This window comes from Rhipicephalus microplus, chromosome 3 (genome assembly GCF_043290135.1).
Source record: "Rhipicephalus microplus isolate Deutch F79 chromosome 3, USDA_Rmic, whole genome shotgun sequence".
Classification (NCBI taxonomy): Eukaryota; Metazoa; Arthropoda; class Arachnida; order Ixodida; family Ixodidae; genus Rhipicephalus; species Rhipicephalus microplus.
The window spans coordinates 43,750,802-43,767,727 of NC_134702.1; the positions used below are offsets into that span (position 1 = coordinate 43,750,802).

Consider the following 16,926-nt stretch of genomic DNA (forward strand, 5'->3'; position numbering starts at 1 on the left):
CAGTGATTCGTAGTTATTTCAATCAGGAAACAGAGATGGTTTGAGCGCTTCCTCCGTAATCACTTTCACTTATTCTCAGCTTCATCTAAACTAACTTTTAAGATTCGTTTTAGTTTCAGTACTTAAGCATCCGGCCACCCGGTTCTTGGCCCATCCCCTTTTGTGGGTGAGCGCCATTCATTCACGTTTTCGGTGCGTCTCCCCGCCGGCTCAGTTCTTTCTAGTTGAAGACTTTTTTGTAGCACGTGACAATATGAGGTGGTCATCATCATCATCATCATCATCATCATCATCATCATCTCTTCAGGCTGTTTATAGTAACAGTATTACGGTGGGGAGTTATTTCTGTTGTGAGACTAGCCATCTGATGGCGCCGATGAATTTCGTCTTCTTAAATAATACCTGCCAGTATAGGCAAATTCCACCGGACTTAGCTCACAAAAATGCGGTGGCGCTGCCTTGGTAGGAAAAAGACGCTCTGCCTACCACAGTTGCTGCTGGGTTTTCAATGGTGCATGTAGTGTTTCTCAGTCAAGCAACGAGAAAAAAAAAAGAACGGTATGCTGACGAACTGCGTCGTGGTTGGATGTGAGTCGCGTCTCACAACTTAGTTTTGTTTGTTGGCGCGATGGATGGATGGATGCTATGAGCGTCCCCTTTATAACGGGGTGGTGACAAGTATGCCACCAGGCTCGACAAAAAAAAAAACCCTTTTTTCTTTTTTGATGTTGGCCTAATGCCTCTACTTCGATAAATTCTATCTTAATGGAAAAAATGTAAATTTTCAGCTTAAGTTCTCTGCCATTTACGGCACACTGTCCATATTTTATTTTTCCAATATTTATTTTTGTCCTTTCTCTCTAATTTTCTGCCACCAATACTCTAACCGTCTCTTACTTATTTCAATCGCGGGTGTGTTCAGCTTTCCATTGTTGTCCCTAAAACCCAAGGCTTCCTGTAGGCTCGTGCCCAAACGTACACCTGGGTGGATATCTCCACATTCAATCAGAACATGCTCCGCCGTTTCCTTATCTTTCCCGCAGCATGTGCATTGTTCTTCTTCTTTACTGAATCTTGCTTTATAACTATATACGCGTTCTAAGGCAACCCGATCTCGCTTCAAACAGTAAAGCGCTTCCCCTTGAATTATCGTAAAATGCCTCCCTCCTTATTTCATTTTTGCCCTTTCGGTAGTTACTCAAAGCCGGTTTTTTCTCCATAGCTGCCATCCAGTAAATCCTCTCCGCCTCCCTGACTTTTCCCTTAACGCTCTTTGTTGACATATGGCTTACAATACCAGCCGTATATTTACTAGTGAGTCTTCTAGTTCTTTTTCTCCACTGTGTGTCCACGCTCTTCCTATACAAATAACGGAACACCTTCTCTGCCCATCTACTCTCCTTCATATTTCTTAGCCTTTCTTCGAACCTTATTTTGCTCTGCGCTTCCCTCGCCTCAAAACCTGCCCACCCCATATCGCCCTTTACAGTCTCGTTTGTCGTCTTCCCGTGAGCACCCAATGCGAGGCGTCCCACAGTCCTTTGATTTACATCCATTCCCGATTGCACCTCTGCCCTCATGCACACCACTGAGTTCCCAAAAGTAAGCCCTGGAACCATTACACCCTTCCACAGACCTCGAAGCACCTCATACCTATTGTATCCCCACAACGCTCTGTGCTTCATTATTGCCGCATTCCTCTTTCCCTTTGCTGCCGAGGCTTTTTCCTGTACCTCCATGTATCTATCACTCTCATTTACCCATACTCCAAGGTACTTGTATTCGCTTACCCTCGGTATTTCTTGGCCTTGTATGGACACCGTCTGATCACAGGGATCATTGAAAACCATCACTCCACACTTCGTTACACTGAATCCTAGTCCAAGAGCTTCACCTTCCCTTCCATAAGCGCTGAGTCCATAAGCGCTGAGGGCTGCGCGCATCGCAGCCCTCAGCGCTTATGGCGGAAGTTGCGTGTAGACGTCGCTATAGCTTTGCCCATAATGTCGACATGGCCTGCCTATATACATGTGTTTACAAACATACAATGGGTCTATAGCCTTACTTGCCCCTTTCTCGTATGCTTTCGTAAAAGCATGTAAGCAATCTGAATAGATAAATAAATTACACCATCGCAATAATCTAATAGACGACAGCTAGCCAACCCTCGCACGCATACGTTTGATAATCATACCATTATTTGGGGTTTCACGAGCCGAAACCGCGACATATGAGGGACCCAGTGAGTGGAGGGCTCTGGAAATTTCGGCCATCTGGTGTTCTGTAACGTGCACTCTCATCGCACTGTACCACTATAACCTTTCTCCTACATCTAAATGCGACCGTCACGTAAGGGATCGAACCCGCTACTTTCGGGCCAGCAGCCAATTGGCGTAACCGCCATCCCTCCCACCGCGGCGGACTGTGCTCATATTTTAGGATCACGTCGAAGAAACCAGGATGGTCATAGACTAAAACACAGTGTCTCTCACTACATGACGTACCTCGTATCGCGGTTCTGGCATGTAAAAACCCCAGCAATTATTATTATTATTGCTGGTCTCATAAAAGCATATCGTGCGAAAAAGAAGAGAGAACTAACACGATTCTGTGGGTATATTTCGCGCAAACTGCGCTTATACGGTCAGTCGCGCATGCATACAGGTCGGGCTATAGCAAGCATAAGTTCACGTCACGTTTTGACCGGCGCAGCTGAACCCTTGAGCGACCTAAGGCCTGATGTATGCACTCCGCATCGACAGCATTTCCATCTGCGGTACAAAGATGCCCGTGCGATTCACATATGGCGGCCCCATTTACGGTCATATATACAGACACGCTAACTTTTTTCCCCCGCCTCGTATACTGCGCGAAGGCAACGTTTGCCGAGTGGCGTTAGTAGTGTTATTAACTTATTAGAATGATAAGTCCCGACGGCAAACCAGCGAAAATAACTGCGCTTGAATCGCTCGCCCGGGAACTTTATGTACTGTTTGTTTCACCACATACAGGGCGTACTCGCTATTTTCTTTTCTCTTGCTGTTTTACTTATTCTGACGCACGGCATTCACGTCTCCTAGCATTGCTATTGCCCTGTAAGGTAAGCCTATGTCCTGCTCTTACGCATCTGACTGGTTCAGAGGTTTCCGACTGCAGTCGTTCAACTGAAAAAAAAATGGAGTGGATGGCGATTGAGCCGAAGAAGTCGCTGTATCTTTGGCGCGACTGGTTCTAGCCGCAGAGGTGAACAAGCTTTTACTGTTTGTGTTCATTGCCACAGACAGACAGACAGACAGACAGACAGACAGACAGACAGACAGACAGACAGACAGACAGACAGACAGACAGACAGACAGACAGACAGACAGACAGACAGACAGACAGACAGACAGACAGACAGACAGACAGACAGATAGATAGGTAGATAGATAGATAGATAGATAGATAGATAGATAGATAGATAGATAGATAGATAGATAGATAGATAGATAGATAGATAGATAGATAGATAGATAGATAGATAGATAGATAGATAGATAGATAGATAGATAGATAGATAGATAGATAGATAGATAGATAGATAGATAGATAGATAGATAGATAGATAGATAGATAGATAGATAGAAACAATACTAGGTTTTTGAAGATATCGTCGAAATAGCTTGAGACCACTGAGGTGCAAGCATCATCCCGAATTGTGACACGCCTAAGAGAAAGCAACATTTCCATCGAGGAAATCTTTTACAAGTAATTATTTTATACATGACGGCACAATTAAGACTCACTGATAAAATTGCCAATCTATGATCATTTCGAAGTCCTCCTTTGCCACATATTTGTGACTATAGTATTGAGGTGACATCTGTACTTTGGTCATCGGCGCCCGTTGAAGACCTTAACGCCTATATCCGCAGCCGAACAGCCACAAGCAATTTCAAGGCAGTCACGAACTGCCCCACTAGGAAGCAGGAAGACTACGTCTTCATTCACATTTCACTCCTTCGCTGTTGCCCACAACAAGAAGGCCCGCACTACGCGAAACAAAAAAGACAAACAAGCAAACAAAACGTGTCAAATTCTAGACCGAGCATGTCGACCTTACAGGAAGTGCCGGACTGTCTTTTCCGAGCTGTCACAGGCGGGCCTTCAGAACGTCGTCTGCCGTCGCCATCTTTGCATCCGAAGGACGCCGAAGCTGATCGTCTGCACACAACCAGACGATGACAAACTCACGCTGTCCGGCGAATGAAATAAAAGCCCGATGTGACCGCTAACAGGAAAGAAGAGCAACGCACAAACGAGCAGCGCTCGCTCGCCGTGCTTTGCCATTGGACTCGGCATGTCGTCCGCTCGCATATCTCGACTTGTCGTCTGCTCGCCTATCCATCGTGCGTGCCAATCCGAGACTGTAGCCACGGCCGCGACATTCCGAATACCCAAGCCTATATGTATGAACTCGCTTCATTCGCTTATAGGTTTGTTTATTCGCTTCTTCCTTAGAAGTCGCTCTGCATCTTTGTGCCAAGCGCTCGCTATGGCTCCGCAGGATGGCGTACACAGCGCGAAAAGCTCCCCCGCATCGAAAAGACAAAAAATAAAAAGCAAAACCGGGACATTGGATTCACGAAGTCGCTCCCGTGTGTGTCGTCTGCTGGGCCCTCCCCAACTCACGAAGTCTGCAGACCGAACCTGTTCCCTCCCTCGCTCTCCAGGGGCCGCAGCCCTGACGTCATGGCACGTGCGCTCGCCACCGCCAAACAAATGCGAATTAACCTTGCCCCTTTTTTTCTCTCACCTTCCTCACTTCGCTTCCCCTTAATGGTATCGGTAGACCCTCTCCCCCCGTTCCTTTCATTACCCCTTACCCTCCGAAGCTGCCTGTGACAGTGAGAAAGGGTGCCAAATTTAGGCCTAACTTCGGTTATGCGAACCCTATATCGACGTCTCCCTCCCCTCGATTCAGGGGGGCAATATGGTGGAGAGGGGGTCCTTGTACCGTTGGTCCAGTTTCTTCCGATGCGAAGGGAATCGCAACTGTATATAAAAGGAACCGTGCCGTACCCGGGCTAGCGGAGAACGCTTGCTGTGCTGTGTTTGGAAAGATCGTCATCCACGAGCAGAGGGACTGTTTTGGTTTCGGCCCGTTGCGGGTTTACGTTATAGCCACGTCGCCGACGCCCGTGACCGACCGAATTTGGAAGGTCGAAGGAAGCTGTCTCGGCGTCGTAGGGGTCGTCCGTCGGAGGAGGGAAGAGGTCCAACTGTTGTACACCCGCCCTGAGCGACCGGGTCTCCCTGAGGTCGCTGTCAGCGTTGGAGTCCCCATCTCTACGTCACCGGCTCCGTAGCGTGCGCCGTTACGTCATGAAGGTGAGCCTCTCGCGTTAGTGGTGCGCACCGAAAAGTGAGCTACGAACGTGCCAGATTATGGGAAGTATAATGCGACACAAATTTCGCTCTGGATAAAAAAATAATCTAAGCGCTAATGGTTTTGCATCTTCAGCACGGGATTCACTTCAAACTTTTTAAGAAAAAGATATAGAAGCGCAATTTTTTTTTCGTACCTTAAGGGCGTTAAGGAAGGCTAAATGGCTCTCCGAGACTATCAAATCATGCGCTTCGAGATTATTTGCCTCTTCCTCGTTTTTTTTAATCGGTCAAAAGTCCGCGCATACGCATCGAAACTGGGAATCGTATACCATGGCCAGATTGTATCTTACAGCCGAAGTGAGATAATAATGAAAACGGGTATAACGTAAAACGGGTTCACATGGCAGAAGGAAGCAGCTTAGAGCTGTCTCGTGCACCATGCCTACTATTTCAATATCATCGCTTCCCACTAAAATCACGAGAAAATGAAACTTTTTTGACTGACGAATCATTTACTGAAAAAGAGTGGACTTTTCGCGCTTTTTTCTGTCTCGTGATTACGGTTTTATTTAACCTGTCACAGCAAAGTGATATTACTCTGAATGCTTGGATTCATGCGTTGTCAACGTTCCAGAGGACACCACATTAGAAAAACAGTGTGAGCTCTGATTACGGGCTGTGGCGTGCTTTAGTCATGCGCACGCTAACGATTAACGCAGCGGTATCACTTGGGAAAAAATTTGACGATACCGTGAGAACTCGTAATCATAGTTTTGGAAACGAATTGTGTCAGCTAGATATATACCAGTGAGCATACAGTGCGCTTGCCTAAAAAAATTTCATCAAACTCGTATCTGTTGAAGTATCTAATCATTGATCGAGCTCGTTATCGAAAATGCAAGAACCGCGGTTAGCTTTGTAGCATAGCCTCGTGCTGGCTGACTTAAATCCTAAAGATGTAAAGTAAATAAAGAAAAAAAAAACAAGTAGAAAAAACGCGTATCCTAATTATACCTCTTCCGGCAAAGCGATCAGCTTTATTAGGTGGAACCGAAGTTTCAATTAGTTACCCAAAATAGAACAGGTCGATGTGAGAGCCCTAATTAACTAACGCAGTTTTTTTTTATTAGAGAAGCAGAGAAAACCGTACTGGAAGCTTTCCGTCCTCCTCAGCTCGAGTCAGTTTCATTGAAAAATAAATTTCTAATTAGCCATCCGTGAAGTCAAGGATAGATCTGCAACAAAAAAGCCCGCACGTAAGTTAATTTGTTAGCTGCGCTTTCAAGATAATGGAACTGATCAGCTTGACGAAATACTCCGGTCCTCCTCTACGAGAAGTGATTTTTGTCAAAGAAGATCAATTTCCATTTGTTTGTACATCTTACATGTAGCCTGCTGCTACCTTTAAACGTGGCTGGTGTTACTGTGATAGAGATAATGGGCTTGTTTCGTTGTGTTGCAGAAACACGTTGCCTATAGGGTTCAGCTGCTGCATAAGATCTTCACTGTACTGAATTTATAAATTTTCAATACTTTGAAACTTTCCCAACGTTTGCTCCGCTAAGATGCCGCTGGGGCGTGATTATGTATGGCGAATGGGGCGTCAAAATGCATTTGAGTATTACAATCGTTGTTCGCTAAGTAGGAAACAAATATTTTATTGTACTAGTAAGTTACTTTTCTGTTAATGAAATCGACAGCTGCCCAGAACATCAAATGAGATGACTGCGCGGATGGAAAGATTGTCCCTTATAGTAACTCAAACGAACCCTGTTTCTCTCGTCAGGAGTGGCTTTTTATTTTTTTATTTCTTCATTGAAAATAGCGAAAAATGGCTTGTGGCGTCTCTGGTGGCAAAAACATAAACTATTATGAATGTCCTGTCACGTGACCATGCGTTTATGTGCACGGCCTACAATTAATAATTAGTACTAAAATATTGTTTAATTCTTTAGAGCAAACGATAGCATTTTATAAACGTATACTTATAAGCGTTCGTGAGTAGTACGCATTAAAGTGGCGCTGCCTTTGCGTGACATATGCGCAGTTCCGTTTTAGATTACTTGGCTTGGCGACGCGGTACAAATGTAGGGAAGCTCAGCCACGCCATCTCATCGTAACGGCTTGTTATTTTCAAAAATAGTTGTAAAGCGCAGAATAAATGTAGTTCCGCATAATTCCAAGAAACCCTGCGAAATAAGAACGCCGATAGCATGCATAAGCCCATAGAGTTTCTTAATATACACTAGAAGGAACTCTGGCGCTAGTGTCTATGGGAGCTGCAACACACGGCGCTTCAGCGAGCATGGGAATGATGGGTAGTACACACATTTGTCTAACTTTCGTACTTCTGGCCTGCTTCTGGCTCCATGTGTGTTCGTGTGGCTTGAAGCTGTTTTTTTTTCCACGAAAACATAAATTAGCAAATGTTCACCGTTTGCGCTTCACACCCTTATTCTTTTAGGCTTACCATTTCGAATCAAGTCATTAGGTTCAAAAGGGTTTGTTCTTTCTTTCAAAACAAAACCGTAACCGGCAATAAACGAAGCCGCAAGTACGAAGACTAGGCAAATGTGTGTACTACCCGTCATTCCCATGGTCGCTGAACGATTGCAGCGCCAGAGTGCCCTCTAGTTAATTTTGGAAAACTCTATGCATAAGCCACCAGAAAGGCTACCGGCATCGCTATCAATACTCAGCGTTGCCAGATGAAAAGACACTACCGTGTCCAGAGCCTATCAGATCGAAAAATAATGCTTATAAAATGAGTATACGAGCTCTTGGGATTAACTACTGCAGCTACGATCACTACGAAGGGTAGCTTTCTGTCGCGCATGAAAAAAACTGCATCAAAAAAAAAGTCATTTGTTGGTCCCCTTAATACTGAAAATGCCACGCTTGCTGCGAGAAGACGCTTGGTAAGATGAGAAAACGCGAGAACAGGAAATGCGGGTGGCGACGCCATTTTGAAGTTCCCGCACTAAGCACCGTAAAGACGTAGCTTTTGACGACGTATACTAGGGCCCGCGTATTTCCTAATTCGTAAAACTGGAGTGCATTCTCATACGAGGAGACAGTGCACTTAACATACCAAGTCCTAATTCAATTCAACCAACTTATCGCCAAAGTAGAAAAAACGCGCTTTCAAAAGTGCCAGCAACGTCGGCATTTGATCCCGGAACTATTCCTTGGATAGATGCCGGTGTCAGCTTGATCCCCATGAGTACAAAAACAGGTAAAAGTGAAATATACGGAACTTATGAAGGTGTGTACACCGTCGTTTGCTGAGCCATCGTGGATGCTGTGGAAGTCAAATTTTAATAAATCACCGCGGAACTAGGAACGGCGCTACTTTGGCGGCGCGTGGTGAGAGTTGGACTACTCGTCTGCACGACGGGATCTGAGCGTGTAAAGTCATCCCGTTACATTTTTCTTTAATCATATGTCTTAACTCCATTGCATGTAATTTTGTGTATTTCACATTCAATTTATAAAAAACTCACAACTTCCCTATAAGCCAGTTAAAATCAAAACCCTCTCTTCTGCTTCTCCTTTTCACGCACGCAGAGACCACAGCTGGTTCTGTGCGGCCTTCTCTTCTGCCTGCTGGCACCACTTAGCAGCTCTGAGTCGAGCACGTCGGACAACAACGAAGGTTCTCTGCACCGGGTCCCACTCTCGGCACTGCAGACCTCCGAGTCTGTCGCGTACCACGTGCAGGCCAACCCACCCAGCATCACCAGTGGCGGAGGCGGCTCCGGAGGTGGCGGTGGAGGCTCGCATCACTCGCTCTACCAGCCGCAGACGACCGTGTCCCCTAGCCGGAGGTTCCCGGCCATCGCCATGCTGTTCCCGACAACGCTCACACCGTTCTCGTCACCGAATGCATCGCCTTCGCACGTCCACCACCACCACATGCGCGGCGAGTCCTCATCCATGGGTGCCGCCAAGTACCATAGCGCCGAGCAGTACGAGCCCGTGCCGCAGCGACGACCTCCTGTCGTGACCCAGTACGGAGGTGCCGAGCTGTCCCGACCACTGCGTCGCGAGCCTCAGCACATCTACGGGTCACTGTCCAAGGCCCAGTCACCGTACAGCTACGCCCCGGGAAGTTCGCTCGACATCGTCGAGAAGAGGCCGCAGGAGGTCAGCTACGACGTGCCTCCGTCGGTCGTGCCGGACACGCCCCCTCGCTTCTTGTACGAACGACCTCTGATCGACCACGAACGTCCGACCCACGCGCGCCCGCTGACCTCCATGGTCGACGGACCACCGCAGTACTCCGAGCACGGTCGGCCCGAACGGCCTGCGCAGATCCAGCAGCAACAGCAGCAGTCTGCGCCGCCGTCTCTCCCGCAGTCTCAGACCACGCTGTACGGCTCACCCAAGTTCACCAGCTCCTCGCAGCTCAGGTCGGGTGGTCAGTACCCGCAGCTGGTCACCGAGAAACCTCCACCCTCGGCACCTCAGCCCCCGACGACCTACGTCCGGTCCAAGTACACTAGCGGTGGCGGGTCATCCTCCCAGTCGCCGTCATCGGCCGGTGGTTCGGGCGGCGTCAACGGTGGCAGTGGTGGTTCCAGCGGAGGAGCAGACGACGTCTACGGAGTGCCGCCGCCGTCTCCGTACCATCACAGGGGCGGGGGGTCCAGGCCCGAGATGTCGCAGCACCAGCAGCCGGAGTCGCGCGTTCCCGACCAGGAGGAACAGCCGCAGCAGCCACCACCCCGGAAGTTACATTCACAGGCGGAAGCTAGTCCCCTGTACGCCCGCTACCCCAAGAACTCTCAGGAGAACACCCGCTTGGAGGACTCTCCATCGGCGGAGAAGCAGACCCCTTCCTACCAGAGCTACCCCGTGGGCCTGTACGGCTCCGGTGGATCGGACGGAGGCCGGAACACGAGGAGAAGGTACAACCTGGTCTACATCCCCGTCGACGTCCTGAAGAAGCTCCTCACTGAGGCAGGCTACCGGAGGAAGAAGTAGTGGGGCATGGCGGAGCTGTGCACGACAGAAGAAAGAAAAAGGCGCGAACTTTTTGGACTTGTAAATGGGCCGCGGTGATCGAGCGAGTGTTTTTTGTTGTTGTTTTGTGTGATTATGATTATTATATTTTATTAATATTATTATTTTCCACACGTCGCGGCATGATTACACGGTGGGTTTCAGTCGCGCGCACCTTTCCCACTCTCTTCTAATTTCCCACCAACACCACCTCACAAGTTTGCGAGGCGCCAGACAGAGAAAGGAAGAGAAAGATTAAGTCAGGCCTGGACGCGGACCTTCGGTCAGGCAAAGATTGCCATAAGCAGCAGCATACTCGAGATGACATCTAAATACATTTAAAAAGACATTGAAATCGTATAAGGTGGCCACATAGATGACTTTGACGTCACGCGGTATAGCCACGGCGCTCGTAAGACTTCGTAAATAAACACTTCGATGCAGGTTCGCATTCAGCTGTTACTATACGATGATAAACGTCAGTACATGTGTGTGTAGATCAAGCCACTTTGCTGTGCCAAGAAAGAATAATAGCGTTTTCTGGGACCTCTATATAGTACAAAAAGCCAATCAAGGTATTTTAATAGCCGTAGTATATACGCAGGGACGCCTTTAAGTTCATTTTATATTTAGGCTGCCTTGGATATACTAAAGAAGTGAGAAGCAGACTTCATAAAAGGTGTCTGTCGTGAATCATGGGAGAATGTTCCCAAGTAATAAGGAAATACACTAAATGAACATTAAGGACCTTTTCAATTCAATTAACATTGAATTGTTTCATCTTTGCTTCCTACCAAGATGAAACAATTCATTCCCAATCCCTTGGTAGGAAGCGCAGCTTCCTATTAAAATGAAACCAACTGGCCCGATACAAATGTTTATTGAACTGTTTCAGTCATTTTAATGTGAGAATCAAACACCGTGGTTTGCACGCGCTGCTGCCACAACAACTCATGCCTCAGGTCTTCCGTATACCAACGTATAGTAAAATACAGCTTTATAATCCGAGGCGTTTCCTCCTCAAAGGTGAACGCACATAACCATACACCATTTGGCGTGCACTCTAGACTGACGTACGACCGGTAACCCCGCCTTTGGAGTATACTTTGCCGAAAACATGAGCGGCAATATTGCAGGACTATTCCATCTACCATACTGGCCCCTCCGGGCTGCTTAAGTTTTACCGAAGTATATAGCTTCGTCGACGCCGACCACATTCAATAAACGTGAACACTATATATCAGTAAACACGAATGCGTGTCATATTACCAACCATACTTTTTTTTTCCTACAGTCGAACGGGTTAGCACTTCACCGGACTCACAAGGCCTTCACACGTGTTGTATCATGGTTTCTATATCTCTAGCGTTTATGCTTGACACGTGCGCGAAGTCTACATGTGGGAAACCGAGGGTGGTCGGTCTGTGGAGGCAGCTGTGTACAGGCCTCTCGCGACAGCGTCAATCAGGGAGCGAATGACGAAGCATGCGTACGCGAAAAAGCCTCATCTCGAGTCACGAGGCAGTATACACTACTGCCACATTATCTTTTTTTTTTCTTGCTTGTACAAATAAAGTTGATGATTTCCCAGTGAACTTGCTCGTGTTCAAGTCTGTTATTTTGTACCGTTATAATGCGAAGTTTGATTGATTGATATGTGGGGTTTAACGTCCCAAAACCACCAAATGTATGCGAGAGACGCCATAGTGGAGGGCTCCGCCGGAAATTTCGACCACCTGGAGTTCTTTAACGTGCACCCAAATCTGAGCACACAGGCCTACAACATTTCCGCCTCCATCTGAAATGCAGCTGCTGCAGCCGGGATTCGATCCCGTGACCTGCGGGTCAGCAGCCGAGTACCTTAGCCACTAGACCACCGCGGCGGGGCATGCGAAGTGTCTTACGAGTTACATGTTTCGATGACGGTGGTGTTGTAGAGAGTTATGGCCTGACGTCATTGCGGCCGCAATTTTGTTGCACAGAAAGCACAGTGAAGTGCACGTTTTCGTAGCTCATCTCTAGAAGAGTGAAGCTGCGAACTGACCAACAATATGTTTAGAAAAAAAGTATTTAATGATTTAGTGTGCTTGGTACTCTATTATGAGTGGGCATAAAGCCTTCCCTGACGGCCTAGAGTGAATCGTATACCAACACTACGACTGTCATTCAATATGGCGAATGATTCACGATGCTGTGTGTTTAGAAAAAAGTGCTTAACGATTTAGAGTATCATGACCTACTACGGGAGAACATAAATCCGTCCCCGAGTCCTCACACTTGGCGCCGTGTTTAGAAAAGTGTTTTACGATTGCGAAAACTCGAACTATGGAAGAGCAGTGAGCCGTCCCAGTATAAGGGTGTTTAGAGAAACTTGTTAACGATTTAGAGTATTCGGTGCTCTACTATGGGAGAACACAAAGCCGTCCCGTGGGCCTCACGTTTCATGAGACCGTGTCGCCAAAATTACGCCGTGAACGAGTTAACGGCTATATGAACAAGGACGATTCAGAGTACTTAGTATTCTACTATGCGAGAGCTCAAAGTTATCCCGTGAGCCTCGCAGTTGATGAGGTCATAACACAAATGTGTTTTGAAACTTTGTACTCAACTATGAGAGAGCGTAAAGCCGTCCCGTGGGCCTCACAGTCCTAAAGAAGAGTGTACATACGTGTTTAGAAAACGTGGGGAACAATTTAGAGTACTACATACTATGAGAGAGCATAGAGCCGTGCTAAAACTCGTTCCTGGCAACTTCATATACGACCGCAAGAATACGGGACAGGTAAGCATATAGAGAAATGCGGCCCTCAAAGGTGCGCCGGTCACACGCATATTTGCATTCGTCTTTTCGCAATAATTGATGTTGTCTTAATCGTGGGCTTAATGGCAATGAGTGCTTTCTGATGTGCAAATTTTATTGTTTATCGTGGTGACCTGTAATTTCACGTTGCCACGTCGAACTGTTCTCTCAGTATGAATATGAGTTGCGGACACAGGTTGCGGAGAAATTCGCGGCATGAAGGAAGAGAAATTTAGAGGGGAGTTTTACGCAACGAGAAAGAAAGAGAGGAAGAGAAAGAAAGCGATGAAAAAAGAAAAGAAAGGAACAGAGAAAGAAGGAAAAAGAGCGGGAGAAAGAGACAAGGAGAGAAAGAGAGAAAAAGCACAGCATATCCATGTAGTGAATGATGATGAGTGGGGCAAAGCATGCGTCAGTCCATCCGTCCATGCATCCGTCCGTGCTTCCGTCTATTCGTTCTTGCTTCCGAGCGTCCATCCGGGCGTCCGTGCTTCTGACCGTCTGTCCATGCGTCCGTCCATCCGTGCTTTCGTCAGTGCGTCCATCTGTCCGTGCGTCTATCCATTCGTCCATCCGTACATCGTCTGTCTGTACGTCCGTCCGTCCGTCAACCTAGTGAACACTCGTATCGCCATATCGCATCTTTTCGTCATATACAAGTACCGTCATCCCGCGGACATTCCAAGGACTAAACGAGAGGTGGTTACCTACCACTACTATACTACTGCTATACTACTACATACATCGAGAACGCATGACCACGGCTTAAGGAGCTTCGCCTCCAAAGGAAAGAGAAGTAGTAGATCAGGCAGGTACACACCAAGCTTCGTTTGCTCCTACTATTTCTTCGACGGAGGAAGGGCTCCTGATTTTTTTTTTTTTTTTTAAGTTCGGAGCACCTTAGGAGCTCTGCTAGCTCGCCCGTGCATCTCGTATAGCGTGATCAGGCTCACAGTAAAGCGCTTCCTGCAGGCCATAACAAAGCTAGCAATGTTCAAACAAAGATTATAATGAACGAACGAGGTCCAAAATAATGCAATTAACAGTAATAGCCATGAAGTAATAGCACTGGTTAACTTCCAATCGCTAAAACCGGCGTTTCTGAAATATGGCACCCACTTCAGCGGGGCTAGAGTGTACTAGAAGGATCCTTCTAGTACACTCTAGCGGGGCAGAGTTGTTCAATAACTCTGCAGCGGGGCGCGGGAGAGGGCGCCACTTTCTCGCCGAGCGAGCGAAAGCCCCTCCTCCTGCGCCACCTTTGCGTCTGCGCTGCGTCGCTACGCGGGTAACACATCTGATGGGGGAAACAAGCTGACGGGACTCGCTGCAAATTAGGCGTATCTCAACTGCCGTGATAGGCAGGCAATCGATAAAGCGCAGCAGAAAGTAGCGCGCGTGTCGCACAACAACATTGTGAATCCGCCTCACGAATTTCTACTCCTGGCAGGGAAACCCCACATGCTTACCTCAAACACCGGTCTCATCGACGCTTTGTTAAACGGAGGTGCTGGAGATTTACGAACGGTAATCATCGGGGTGCCCGTGCGACGGACTTCCTCAGATTTCGCAGTAGCGGAGCCGCCATACATTCCTCTGTCAACTTCGTGATGAGGATGATTGGTGAGATTATGGGAGCCAAAACTACGGTGTTGTTACGAGTCATGCCGCACGGAGCTGTCTCGTTAAAATGCGGCCGCCACGGCCGCGGATCGAACTCGCGCCCTGGAGCTCTGCAGCGTGACGCCTTACATAGCTTTACGTATTTATTAGGGGCGAAGCTCCTTATGGCGTAGCTTGTGCGTCCCTCGTAGTACATAACCACTAGTGGCACATAGCCGAAATAGGTATAACATTTGACCTCCAAGGTGGTGCCGGTAAGAAATTTCTTCTGTGCGTTGTTTAACAATAAAAAATAGTGCTTAATGTACATACCAATGGCTGCTAATGGGGAATGAGAGACAGGAGCATTCGGCTTTTAGTCAACGTGCACGCTGCGATCCCCATTAGCAGCCATTGGTATGTACATTGAGCACTATCGGACAAGAAAGGGTTGCTACATTATACTCGCTGGGTGTAACCTCCTTAGTTTTAGAAAGGTTTAGCGAGAGTTGAGCCGCAGGGCCATGAATACAATGAACTAGTATATACCATGAATGAATTCGAGGTGGTTAAAGGGGGGAAGCAGATACGAAGCGCAAGCCGTAAGAAATTAAAAGCTGAATCTTCCTGTCTCTCGTTTCACATTAGCAGCCACTGGCATGTACATTGAGAACTATCTGACAGGAAAAGATTGCTACGTTATACTAGCTGGGCGTAACCTCCTTGGTTTTAGAAAGGTTTAGCGAGCATTGGGCCGCAGTGCCATGAATAGTGAACTAGTATATACCATGAACTCAAGGTGGTTGAAGGTGGGAAGTAGACCCGAAGCGCAAGCCGTAAGAAAGTGTGCGTGTGCCACCTCTCGTTTAGTCCTTGGAATGTCCACTGAATGGCGGTGCTTCTATATGGGGAAGGAAGGAAGGAAAATAGAGGGAAAAGAAAGGCAAGGAGGTTAACCAGCCTATAGGCAGCCGGTTTGCTACCCTGCGCATGGGAGAGGGATGGGGGAGATGAAAGAGAGCAGAGAGGGAAGATAGAAACAGCACATTCGGCAGCACATGCGCGCACACTCAGTCATAGTCCAGTCTTGTCTTTCGCGGTGTGTGACATTGCTGTTACAGTCGCTTGTTCAAGTCGGTGTCGCGTAGGAATTTCAACAGAGCTTTCGTCGCCTTCTGTTGCAGTGTCTTCTCTCGGGCACTTGACAGAATAGTGTCCACAGACATTTGGCTGTTGTCGATGCGCGCAAAAGCAGACGCCAGTGACTGTCTCTGGATTTCATACAATGGACAGTCACACAGGATGTGGTGTAGCGTCTCTTCGCAACGACAGGCATCGCAGACAGCGTTGTCGGCCATTCCTATGACAAAGGAGTAAGATTTTGTAAATGCCACTCCTAGCCATAAGCGATGAAGTAGGGTGGCTTCTCTTCGGTCGAGTCCAGTGGGCATGCGGAGAGCCATCAAAGAGGACAGGTGGTGTTGACGATTCGTATCGATGCTTGGTGGGCACCATAGTGAAAACGTGATTTCACGCGCAAGTCGTCGAAGACTACTGGCAACATCAGTCCTCGAAAGTGGTACGGCTTCTTCTCGTGTTCCTTCAAGGGCTGCCCGCGCGGCAGTATCGGCATGTTCGTTCCCTATGATGCCGCAATGACTTGGCAGCCATTGAAGCGTCACATGATGCCCTTTCTCGAGTAAAGTGTGGAAAAGGCATCGAATTTCGAAAACAAGCTGTTCGTACGGGCCGCGACGCAGTGCTGAGAGCACAGATTGTAGGGCAGCCCTTGAGTCGCTGAAAATCGACCATTGTTGCGGTGGTTCCCGATTGACCACACAAACTTCAGCGCGCAAAGCAGCTAGTTCCGCTGCTGTAGATGCCGTGGAGTGGTCAGGACAGGATTCTATATGGGGAATATATGATAAAAAGATGCGAGATGGTGGGACTTGGAGTGATGAATAGATGGACGAACGGACACACAGACAGATGCATGGATGGACGCATGAACGGACGCAAGGGCGGATGCATGAACGAACGCAGGGACGGGCGCACGAACAGACGCATGGACGGTGACACAGACGGACGCATGGACGGACGAATGCTTCGCCCCACTCTCCATCATTCACTCCGTGAATATGCTGCCATTT

At 47.8% G+C, this 16,926-nt stretch overlaps 1 protein-coding gene across 1 annotated transcript; it reads left to right on the plus strand.

Annotated features, from left to right (window-relative positions):
- The first annotated feature begins 5,081 nt into the window (after positions 1-5,081).
- LOC142802923 (uncharacterized) lies at positions 5,082-10,371 on the plus strand. Its single transcript, XM_075888007.1, has 2 exons — positions 5,082-5,370; positions 8,938-10,371. Exons 1-2 carry the CDS (start codon positions 5,365-5,367, stop codon positions 10,354-10,356), a joined length of 1,425 nt encoding a protein of 474 aa, XP_075744122.1. The 5' UTR covers positions 5,082-5,364; the 3' UTR covers positions 10,357-10,371.
- The last annotated feature ends 6,555 nt before the right edge of the window (positions 10,372-16,926 follow it).